At 40.7% G+C, this 12,414-nt stretch overlaps 1 protein-coding gene across 1 annotated transcript in view; it reads right to left on the bottom strand.

Moving 5' to 3' along the window:
- The window catches only part of PLXND1 (plexin D1), a 154,335-nt gene that overhangs the window by 65,203 nt on the left and 76,718 nt on the right, over positions 1-12,414 (bottom strand). The window contains 6 exon segments of the mRNA XM_033141130.1: positions 248-289; positions 292-353; positions 3,783-3,934; positions 6,140-6,303; positions 10,454-10,547; positions 11,151-11,240. Coding sequence (XP_032997021.1) covers positions 248-289; positions 292-353; positions 3,783-3,934; positions 6,140-6,303; positions 10,454-10,547; positions 11,151-11,240 — 604 coding nt within the window.

The raw sequence follows: 12,414 nt of genomic DNA, 5'->3' as shown, positions 1-12,414 counted from the left end.
TTTTGTGAGCTCTAATTTGCTACATTGCATTATATATATATGTGTGTGTGTGTGTGTGTGTGTGTGTGTGTATGACTTAGTGTTGCTATTTTAAAAAAGGGAGACTTGAGAGGAAGAGAACAAAGGAAGCTGCCTCATTCCATTGGTCCTAGTTCAGTATTGTCTACACGGACTGGAAGGGGTTTGAGACATGGGTATTTTCCCAGTGAAAAATTCAAAGTTAAAACCCCCAGTAAGAACTAGAAACAACTTACCACATAAGAGTATCGGTCCCTGGATTTTCCTTCTTGCTCAAATTAACTGTCACCACATCAGAAAATTCATCTGGAGCTTCTCCAGTCCAGCACACAATTCTGTGTAAAGAAAGAGAGAAAAGCAATTGTGACTGAGAAGAAAAATATGGATGAGCATGAAATAGCCCCTCATAAAATAAAAGGTGGGCTGGATTGAACTCGATTCCCCATTCCTTAAAATTCTCTATTTTTATATTAAAAGCATTATTTCGGATTCCAGCTAAGATCCTTTATACAGGAGGCAAAGTAGCTTCAAACCTATGCTCACATGGGTTGGGATACCATTTCCAGTGCAGATGATATTCCCATACAGAAAGTCTGACAAAAGGGTACTCCAGGTCAAAAGCACTGGAATCAGATTATTTTGTTTGTGTGGTCACATGCTAAGGGATACTCCATTCTGCATGAAAGGGGGGGGGGGTGTCTGTTGGTCTCCCTACCAGTTTGCATTAAGAATTCAGAGCACTTTGGATGTTTTGGTAGGGAATGCTCACTCTTCTCTCGATGAAACAGGGATTCCCCCCAAAATGGAATCCAAATGCCCAGCTTGCACTTCATGGCTTACCATGATCAAGCAGAAACAGTGTGCTCTCTTCTATGGCAAGGTACCTTGTCATACTTTCCTCACACAGAAGCCATTTCAACGTCCAAATATTCACAAGTTGGTGAATTCATGATGGCATATGCAATGCAAGGTGACAGGTAAGCCTCCAGAAGGGGGCATATATAACCAAGTGTAAACTAGCCTGGTACAAATTATTTCACTAACCCTTTTCTGTTCAGGATGGACTGAGCTGGAAAGAAGTAACACCATTACTCTTGAGGCAAAAGTCAGTTCAGAATTTTGGGGTGCCCTTCTCAGAATGAAGCAGGGGGCTCCATATCTGTTAACCTCATTCTTATTTAAAATGACTTGACTTTTGAAATTTTGTTGCCATTTTTTCCTGATTGAGCAACTACGTATTTCACATTACTTGAAAACGTGAAGCTCATGAAACTCCAATTATGCTTTATTTCTTACGAAAAGTCACTAAAAATAAAATAAAAGGTATTTTGTGTTATAGAGAAATATGAAGTTTGCTCATGACCCAACAGGAAATAACTAGGTGTTTATATTAGTAGTAAATAATCCTGTGATTTCGATTCGGTAGCACCCTCTACTTCAAACCTAAATAAAGTACATCTGCACCCGCAACCTTTGGGCTTTAATTAATTAATCTTTGGTGTTTTAATTTGCTCCTTGTTGTCCCACTGCTGCTGTTTATGCATTTCCTGTCCAGGCATGCATGTTCCCTTTGGGTCAACAGACTGCTCTTCAGATAATTGCATTCATAAACAACAACAACTAAGAGCTGAATATGTCCACTGCAAAAGCTATGGCGTATCATACTATAGGGTGCAAGAAAGAAGGGTGGGGGGGGAAGTGCTGGGTAGGGGGAACCAAGAGGTCATTTCCATAGGTAATACAACAGCCATCATCATTAAACACTGGAAATACCCCCTCTTGCACCACCCAACAAAGGAACAGCATCTCTTTTTGTGGGGATTACTGCTACTTTAAAAACTTTAGAATGCTTATTCAAGATGGTGCAAAGGACACTATGGGAAGGTTAATACTTAATGAGGCCCTACTCAGATGTACTGAGTAGAAGATCAAACCTATCCATTCTCAAGGAAATTGGCCCTGAGTGCTCACTAGAAGGACAGATCCTGAAATTCAGGCTCCAGTACTTTGGCCACCTCATGAGAAGAGAAGACTCCCTGGAAAAGACCCTGATGTTGGGAAAGATGGAGGGCACAAGGAGAAGGGGAACGACAGAGGATGAGATGGTTGGACGAGTGTTCTTGAAGCTACTAACATGAGTTTGGCCAAACTGCGGGAGGCAGTGAAGAATAGGCGTGCCTGGCGTGCTCTGGTCCATGGGGTCACGAAGAGTCAGACACGACTGAACGACTGAACAACAACAACTCAGATGTAGCTCACTGGGTGGGGTGGAGCCATTACTCTAGCTTCCCAGTGGATTACTGTTGCTTACCGGGAGGGAGAAGGGGAGGCAGCAGGGAAGTCACCACTGTGTAAATGGAACAGCAGAGCCACTCTGTTTCGCCTGCTGGTGCATTTGCACTATGACAACTTCTCTGCTGACTTGCCCCTCTCCGTGTGGGTAAGCAACCCACATGCTAGGAAGCTAGTGTAATGGCCCCGCCCCACTTGGCCAGTCACTTCTCGCACTACTTTTAATTCAAAGAAACCCAGGATTGGGAAGTTAATCGGGTTCAGGACTTGGGATAAAGTGTTCATTATAACCACTATTCACACACGAAAAACAATTGGTGCAGGAACACCAATGCCTTGTTTGCGTATTTTCTCCTCCTCCTCAGATGGAAACGGTAACTTCATAATTGCTATACCCAGCTATTTCCCTGAACTGTTCATAACGGGTAATTTCAATTTCTTCCCAAATTAGACCTTGCTACGTTGCTTGTTATCAACAGCATGCCTTTACGCACAGCCCTTATAAGATTGCTTGATCTGCTGATCTTTGGTGGCCTTGGCTCATTGGCCTCCTAGAACCGTTTTCCATAAGAAATTATCACTAGAATTTCTCCCAGGTTTTTGTGGATGATTTCATTCGAAAGTAACTGCACACAATCACCTCAGCTGGTCTCTGAAGCCTGTCTAGCAGAGATAACGAAGACAACTTTGCAAAAAAGTATGCGAATGTGAAGCTAGTGAAAGGTCTGACAGCACAGAAGTAGTTTGCCAGTTGTTTTAGATAGAGCTGCAGAATTGGTAGCAGCTGTGTGAGTTTTGATTACATTTGTCCTCCTGACCTGCTGAGGGCACAGGTAGGGGACAGGCGGAAGCTTAGAATATTGTGGAGATCAATTCCCTGGCACAGCCAGCTAACTAGGTTAGTTAGTACCTGTCTTTTCCACACTTGTTCACAGAAAGTGTTTGTCTCATGGTAACTTCCCCTCTGAGGATGCATGTGCATCACTCAAAACAAAACAGATAGGACCTACGGTAATTTTCCAGATGGAAGTCCTCAGCAGAGAGTACAATTCACAGGAACGACCTGAGAATTCTAGAATGTGACTTCTCTCAGCTGAAGTTATTACTGTGGAATGAATTCCTTGTGGGGATAAAAAATCATTAATCAGTTTCAATATGTATCATACAGAAATCTGCCCTTTTCATAAATGAGCTGATTCAGAGTCAGCTTGGTTCACTGGGTCACAAAGCAAACAGTAGCAGCTACTATTAACAACTAGGAGGCCAGTGGATAATTGGATGCCTTACTCTCCATTTACGCATGCATGTGAATCCCTGCAAACATTTGCACGCTCATACCAAGCCCTCACATTCCTGATCTCTGAAGAAAGAAAGACCGCTGGAAGAGATCAATCAGCTGAAAAGGAGGAAATAAACGACAGCAACCCCTTTCCTTTCACTCGCTTTTAAATCATTCAGCATGAGTTACTCACTCCTCAGAGACGATATATCTGTCCGGGAGCGGCGAACACTTCACATTCCCTATTTTGACAGCGTTAATGACATCACTGAACCTACGGCCCAGATTTCTCCCTCGTATTGTGACCAGAGTTCCGCCTTCCAGGGGTCCATTCAGGGGCTCGATCTGCAAGTTCAAAGGGAACTCTGATGAGAGTAGGTTAAAGCAAAGGCATGGAAGGCAGCAAGGTGGAGAGCATTCATTTTTATTACCGTCTGGGTACAAACATCAATTTTATGCTCCCTATTCTTCTACAGGTGAAAAAAAAAAGTCTGTGGGTCCAGTAAATGAGGCATATGCTTAAGATTCATCTCCTACTTTTGCTTTGTGACTAATACAGTTTTTTACAGTGCCTTTTACCTCATATAGAAATGATTTCATACACCATTGAAAATACAACCATCAGTATTCTTAAAAGTTTTGAATAACAGTTTAGGGAAGGGGGAAAGTGGTAAGAACTGACCGGTGGAGAAAACACAATAAGGCTACCAGCTCTTTGCGCTGGAAACAGTCAGCACAATCTTTTGTGTAATCCTTAACAAAAGTGTTGGTCTCTCTAAACACCACCATGCATGTTATGAATGATAACAGCTATAAGTGGGCTATTTGTTCCCTGCCTTTTTATATACTGACCCAGCACTGATTCAGAGAGAAGACTGTCTAATTATCACCCTGGGGTTTTTCATTTAAACAACAATATCCAAGTCTTGCTGCAAAAGGACTATAGTTTGTTTGTTTAAAAAAAAAACTGTTTATCTACCTGTCTACCTACCTATGGCTTTTATATACTGCCCAATGTCCTCTGGGAGGTTGTGGTTAGCATCTACACAACAACATTTTGTTGCACATTCAGGAGAGATTTTTATTTGTTGCCCTTTGTTCTGCATTCAGCCACAGAGCCACTTTGATTTTGCTGGACACCTGGCCTAGCTTAATGCCCTACATTTAGAAAGGGCCTTTTAAATTGCAACAAACCTATTGGGGGGAAAAATAAAGCCGCCAAAAGCTGCACAGGAACAGCAGCCTTCCTTCCTCAAAGTACAGTTAGAGAGGCTGCAGCTTGCCATTCACTGTAACTGCTGCCAGCATAACATGACGTAAGCCAAGGGGCAGGAGGTGAAGAGTGGAGGCTCCTTCTTCCGCCAAGCTGCTTAAGGCTGATAATGTTCCCTTACTAAGCTCAGCGTCCCTTTCCAACAGACTTGTGGTTGTCCTCCTCCCCCACAAGACAACTCTGTAGACACTAAAGAAAAGCTTGTTTGTTTTTGCAAATGGAGGGATTTGGATTGAATGTACAGTATCTGCTAAGAAATAGCATCCCCAACCCCGTGACATGCCGTAACCTCAATTCTTGCGGTTTGTTTTCAATTCTTGATTTTGGCAGAGAGGCAGGAGGCTAAGTTTCCTATACTGTACAGTGGAGCGAGATGGGCTCCTTAGCATTTCCTCTGTATGGCCAGGCCTGAGAAACGGGAATGGTAGAAGTTAACAATAAAATGGCTATTGGATTATGAATGCAGCAGGGACCTACCCATCCTCACCAATACAGTTTTAAGAGCATTTTCTCTGGATTGTGATATATATATATATATATATATATATATATATATATATATATATATATATATATATAATTACTACTACTACTGTCCAATCACAAATAGCCCTTCATGAGCAAAGAGTAAGAGAGGACTGTTTCCAAGCACTTCATATGCGCTTAGAGGAAGCAGATTTCTAGACCCATTTCAAACTGGTGCCAGGTCCAGTTTTAGCACTGAAGCGGCACTGATCGCTCTGGTTGATTACCTGTGTCAGGAGAGGGATGGGGGTGGGCAAGCATGATCCTCTTGATTTTTCCTGACCTCTCAGCAGCTTTTGATACCACTGACCATAGCATCCTCCTAGAGTTGGTTTGCAGCATCAAGAGACTTCTGATTGGCCCGGCACCATCTGTGTTAGCATTTTAAAACTGGGACTGGTGAATTTATTCCTACTTTTGTTTTGTTTTTAGGTACTGGTATTGCTTTAAAGTGGGTATTTCAAATGTTTTAATATTGTATTTTTGAAATACATTTAAATACTTTTAAGCTGATTTGGTACGCTAATTAAATACACAGTTAAAGGTTAGAAGCCCTATATTAAAATCTCTGCATTGGTGGGGTCGCACTAGTTGGCTCCAATTCTGAATACCAAGCTAGCCTAATGTATCCACTGTAAAGTCCAGAATACAAGTCCCTGTTCCACCATCCATTAATAACAACCAATTCCTGTATATTGCGGCAAAATGACACTGAGCAGAATGCCTCTTTCTGTACTGTGCCCAAGACTTACCTTCTTAATCTCAGGAGGAGGACACATGCCTGGAATCTGGAGGGACTCAGTGTTTAGTCTACAATTAGAACTGCTCTCGCTCCAAATGCACTGATGACCCAGATCTTCTCTCCCAAGACACTGAGAACAGTCAGCACTTCCAATTGCACAATTATAAATCTCCACTAGAAAAAAAGAGACAAATATCCTAAGCTGGAAGCATATATGACTCTGCTTAACTTTGTGTGTGCAACTGCCCCCCTGCCAGAGTAATGCAACATTTCCAACAGCAGAGTCTGCACATACAACAATTTAAGAAGTTTTGGCCATAGTCCTAAAGATTTCCCAGAAGTTCTGGGCACTCGTTCCCACTGCAACATAATTTAGTACTTGAAAATCCCTTTGTCAATTTGTGCTACATTTTTCTAATTCTAGATATCCACATGAGAGGCAGCTTTGCACAACTCAATACATCTAGTTAGCAAAAACTTTAGTTTACAATGGCAAACAATTATCATTACAATGCTCAGCATGATACGTACATTTCACCAACCTTCCCCCAAATGGGAATCTTTTTACTTCTCTTATTTCTGCCTGTCCTTGTTTCAATGGCTTATTACATTTTTATTAGACCAGGAATGGAAAATATGTGGGCCTCCAGGTGTTGTTGAGCTCCATCTCTCATCAGCCCCAGCTAATGTAGCAAACAAGATGATGGGAGTTGTAGTCCAACGGCATCTGGAGGACCACAGGTTCTTCATCCCTGTGTTAGAGCACAAAAGGATTACCTGCTCTCCTAAAGTTTAGGCCTTTTGCCCCCTGAATAAATAGGAAATCCTATTTATTAATCAACAGAATGTGGTGTCAAGAAACATTTTCGCCACATGCTATAGAACAAAACTAAATCACATAGAAAGCAATAACCAAATGGGAGAAGGGAGGGAAAGATCTGGATTAATAACTGTAGGTGGGGAATCATACAGACTAGTGTTTCAGCCAAACTGGAGCCCTGTTGCAATGAAAATGCAACAACAGACTTTTACAACAACAACATTATAACTCTGAACCAAAGCTTGATTTTGCCCAGTATTTTTCTACCAAACAGTGGTATTTTTCAGACAGCTATCTGAATGATTGCCTTCAGCACCCTCTGATCAGAGATGTATTACCTATGAACATTGATATTACATATGTGTATTACAGCTAACAGCCATTTATAGATCTAACTTCCATAGACACTTGCACTATGAGATACTGCAGGCGACTAGTCTTTTCCTGGTGCTGTTTAGCATCTATATGAAGACATTGGCAGCAGTCATTCAGAGTTTTGGTGCCATGTACCATCAGCATGCTGATGACACCAGGTTCTATTTCTTGATAACATCTTAATCAAGTGTGGCTATGCAGTCCTGGGCTGGTGCCTGAATGCAGTGATGGGCTGGATGAGAGCAAATAAATTGCATCTGAATCCTGGCAAGATGGAGGCTCTGTGGGTGAACTGATATATCAGTTGCTTGTTCTGCAGTGCTGTCAAGTATCCCGTTTTCCCCGGGAATCTCCCTTATTTCAAGCAGTTTCCCGCTGCTATCCCTTATTTTTTTATATCCCTTTAATTTCCCGTTTTTTCAAAGGAAGCAGCTCCTCTCCCTCCCCCCGCTGGCCAGGGACTGGGAAGACCTCACCTCCTGGCAGCCTCAAAGCAAGCGGGAGCCATTTCCCGCGCTTACAGGCGTCGTAGCCCACGGGCAGCATCTCCAAAATACAGTAAGCCTACTGCGCGCGTTCACACCAGTGCCGCCCACTTTTGCTTCTGGCTCCGCCCACCACTGCCATGTGACTGTCCCCAGGATAGGTGAGGCTGCTGATCCCTTATTTTCAAATCCGAAACTTGACAGCTATGTTGTTCTGGATTGGGCTACACTCCATCTGGAGGAGTGGATCTGTAGTCTGGAGATACTACTCATTCCATCATTGTCACTCGAAGCCCAGGTGACCTCAGTGGCTAAGAGTGTTTTTCACCAGTTTGGCTGATACAACATCTCCAGTTGTTCTTGGATGATTCATAGCTTGGCCACAGTCATCCAGGCATTGGCTGCCAGTATGCTACTGGGTCAAGTTTAAACAATTGTTTTAAGTAATCAAACAACTTGGGACCAGAGTATCTCAAGGACTACTTATGTCCCTTCTTGGTCAATGCAGTCTTTAGCAAAGGCACTTTTAGTGGTTCCATATGCTCCTGAGCAATGTCTAAACATGGCTATTGGGAACAGGGCTTTTAGGATTGCAGTGTCTCTTTCTCTGGAATTTCCTCCCTTTTGATATTGGGTAGGCATCAACCGTGCAAAGTTTTCAACCATTTTCATAACACATTTTTGTTTAGACAGACTAAACAGATGTGCCACTGATATTGAACTTATTATTTGGATGTATTATGGCATTTAATGATTTGATATTCTCTTTCTTTTAAAGAAAATTTTATTTAATGATTTGATATTCTCTGCTGCTTTAGCTGCTTTAGTATTTTTACAAAGAGCATTACACATTTTTATATATAAAGAATACAAAAATAATCACCATTTTAAAAATCTGTATGAAAATCTGTATTTAAATTCATGCCTAAATGTGTACTTAAATATTATCTGGTGACAAAATATTTTTTATTGCTTGCTCACCCCTCACTTGAAAATAATTTCTTCTGAGAAGTGAACAATAAAATCAGGTAAGTCGATACAGTATAAATATTCAAAACACTTGAAAAAATTCAGCTATCAACTAAACAAGTAATGCAAAGCTGGTCACACTCTAGGGAAATCTTAAGTAAAACTGTTTTTGGTGATAAATTATTGAATGACATACTACATAACTATATCTTTTGTGAGAAAACATTTAAATATGTGTTTTATACAAATGGACACATTTCTTAATATATTTCACCTGAAAATGCACACTTTTCACATATTTTGGTATGTTTCTGGAGCTGAAAACTTTATTGCAAAATTCAGAGAAGCATAAAACCCAAAGGCTAATAATGCCCCAATCCGTATATTACCCTCAGGGGTGTGAATGAGGTCAGTTTGCTAAAAATGCAGACCAAACAACATTCTCCTCCCTCCCTGGTTGGAAATAAATTAAAAACTTAAGTGGTTGCTCAAGAGTGTTTGCTTTGATTACAAATATATAGGCAGGGATGACAGAATTAGCAGAAATGTGTTTACATATTTTGTTTCTTCCCAGCATTGAAAATACACATATTTCAAATGTATCCCACAGTGACACTGTGTTCCCATAAAAACTGCTGCTGGTTTATCTGGAGATTTATCTCCTTTGAGCTAAATTCCATCCCTGACCCTAAACCAGGCATCCCCAAACTGCAGCCCTTCAGATTTTTTGGCCTACAACTCCCATGATCCCTAGCTAAAAGGACCAGTGGTCAGGGATGATGGGAATTGTAGTCCAAAACATCTGGAAGGCCGGAGTTTGGGGATGCCTGCCCTAAACAGTCCACACATTTTTATTTCAATATCAATCCAGTATGATATTTACAGTACAACCCTACACATGCCTATTTGAAGCCAAGCCCCACTGAGTTCAGTAGGGCTTACTCTCAGGTATGTATAGCATTACAGCTTTAACAGCTCAATCCTATACATGTTTGCATAAGAGAAAGTCCCACTGAAATCAATGGGACTTACACCCAAGCATGTACGTATAAAACTGCAGCCCAAACTATTGTGTATTTAGTAACTGGATGAGTGAACACAGCAGAACATGTGTGAGTATACTGTATACTCACACATGAGTATTTAGCTGGAACTCACCAGAACTCAGTTCTGGCACCTCTCAGGTGGGCGCCACTGCCATTATAAGAGAACAAGGGAGGCACTCATCATGGTGAGTTCCAGCACCTCTTTTTCTAGAAAAATAGCACTGAGTATCTGAGTATACCCAATATGTTGTAATCTGCACCTTATGGTGAAAGTTGGACAAGAAATATTATAATTAATAAATAAACGTCGTAAAACGAGATCCGAAGGCAACCCTGTTTAGCAAGGCTTTTAATGTTTAATAGATTATTGCATTTTAATGTTCTGTTGGAAGCTGCCCACAGTGGCTGGGGAAACCCAGCCAGATGGGCGGGGTATAAATAATAAATTATTATTATATTATTATCCGAATTTTTGTACATTTCCCTGATTTCAAAACATCTACCAATAATGTATGCAAAGAGACTCTAGGAGGTCAAAAGCACCAACTAGCTAAGAATCTGTAAGCTTTCTAAAGGATATTTTACCCTCTCCAAATAAGAAAAAGGTAGAAAATGTGTTTAGAGCAAACCTGTCATCAGCGCTGGACTATCAATGAATCTATCGGGTTTTTCCTTCAGCTGAAGGTTTAGTGGAAAGAGGTGCCTTTTGTCTGAAGTGTGAAGCTGCACAAAGAAAGTGTGTTAAGAGTTATCCCATTTACAGAAACACCAGACCCCAGTGGCAAAATACATGTTAGCTTTATAGCTGTCAACACAAGGCATTTCTATATTGCAACAAGATGTTTCTTGGAATATGATATTCAAATTCAGCAGGAGAAATCAGGAGCCTAGGGCAAAAAAAAAGAGGTACTGCTCTGACTTTGTTAATTAAACCTCAGCAGCAGAGTACCAAACCAATGGGAAAGCAAAATTATGTTTCCATGTGGAAACCAGGCAAGCAAGCTCAACTTTATTTTTAAAAAAATGTTTCTAGCTCTCAACAATTATCCAGAAAAGCCTATCGATAAGAGAGCAATTGGCCCTTTTGATAATCTTTCAATTGGAGTTTCATTGCTGGACATGTTGCACATCACTGCTGCATATTCATGCTAAAAAGAGCGTAAGAAAACTTGGAATGAACTTACGTCATGGAAATGCTAGAGTTCATGGAAGCAGAACCTAATGAACTTTGATAGGATGATATGACTTGATAAAACAGCATACACAGGGCCTGTGGCTCTGTCACTAGAACAGAGGAAACATCTCCACTAGCAGCTGTGAACTCACCAGCACGTTGCTGCACTGAACAGCAGATGCATTCAACCATTGGGCCTCAAATATCCTGTCAGTTTGAAAATGACATTCCAAAGGCATCTCCTAGACAATTGGGAAGACAGGGAAGAATTTGCATAGCAATATCAATTTTTTAAAGTAAAAACACCGATTTTTCTGTACTCCAATAAACCCAGTAAGCCAAATTTTGTTCTTAGTAGTGATGGATGTCTGATCAATTTCAGAAGATCATTTTCTGGTTAATTTCACATATGTTCTATCATAAATCTATTTTATCCCATTTCTGAATTCATCCATGACTGTTTTTGAAATTCGCATGAAAATCTGTTATTAAAATACATATGCAAATAATATTTTTATCACATATTAAAATATGCATTTTGTCTCAATTTAGGTACCTCTTAACATATTTTATCCTAAAATATGCATTGTCTATGCATTTAGGCTTTTTAAATTTTTTTAGCTAAGAGCTATATTGCAAAATTCAGAGGTGTGAAATGCAAAGGATAATGACATTCCAATCCATGTATTAATGAGGAGGGATGAACCAAGTCAGTTCATTTAAAAATGTGGACCAAATGAAACTCTCCTTCAACTCCTAGTTCTCTGTGACATAAGATTTCATTTATCCCAGTAATAATTTCAGAAATAATAACTGTGACCGATAACTAGTTTCATAATCCTAATAAGCTAGATGAAATAAATTTGAATGAAAGAGTTTGATTTAGCGACAGTACTTATCCTGAACTAACCAGGAGCCATAACTCACTGGTAAAGGTATATGATTTGAATGCATAATAAGTTGGCATCCCAGAGACAATGCTGAGACCACTTCTTGAAAAAGTAGAGAATACTGGTCTAGATGAAGCAAGGGTATGACTCATTACATATATAAAAAGGTTCTTATCAAGCTGGTAGGTTTGTTCTTGTAAAAAGTTGAATGATGCACAATGCTCTTAGACTACCAAATAGAATACTAAAAGGTAAAGGTAAAGGTAAAGGTAAAGGACACCTGACAGTTAAGTCCAGTCACAGACGACTCTGGGGTTGCGGCGCTCATCTCACTTTACAGGCCGAGGAGCCGGTGTTTGTCCGCAGACAGTTTTTCCGGGTCATGTGGCCAGCATGACTAAACCGCTTCTGGTGAAACCAGAGCAACGCACGGAAATGCCGTTTACCTTCCCGCCAGAGCGGTATCTATTTATCTACTTGCACTGGTGTGCTTTCGAACTGGTAGGTTGGCAGGAGCAGGGACCAA

Source organism: Lacerta agilis, chromosome 2 (genome assembly GCF_009819535.1).
Source record: "Lacerta agilis isolate rLacAgi1 chromosome 2, rLacAgi1.pri, whole genome shotgun sequence".
Classification (NCBI taxonomy): domain Eukaryota; kingdom Metazoa; phylum Chordata; class Lepidosauria; order Squamata; family Lacertidae; genus Lacerta; species Lacerta agilis.
Note: the sequence above shows the minus strand (reverse complement) of the source record. Positions and strands in the feature narration are given on the sequence as shown.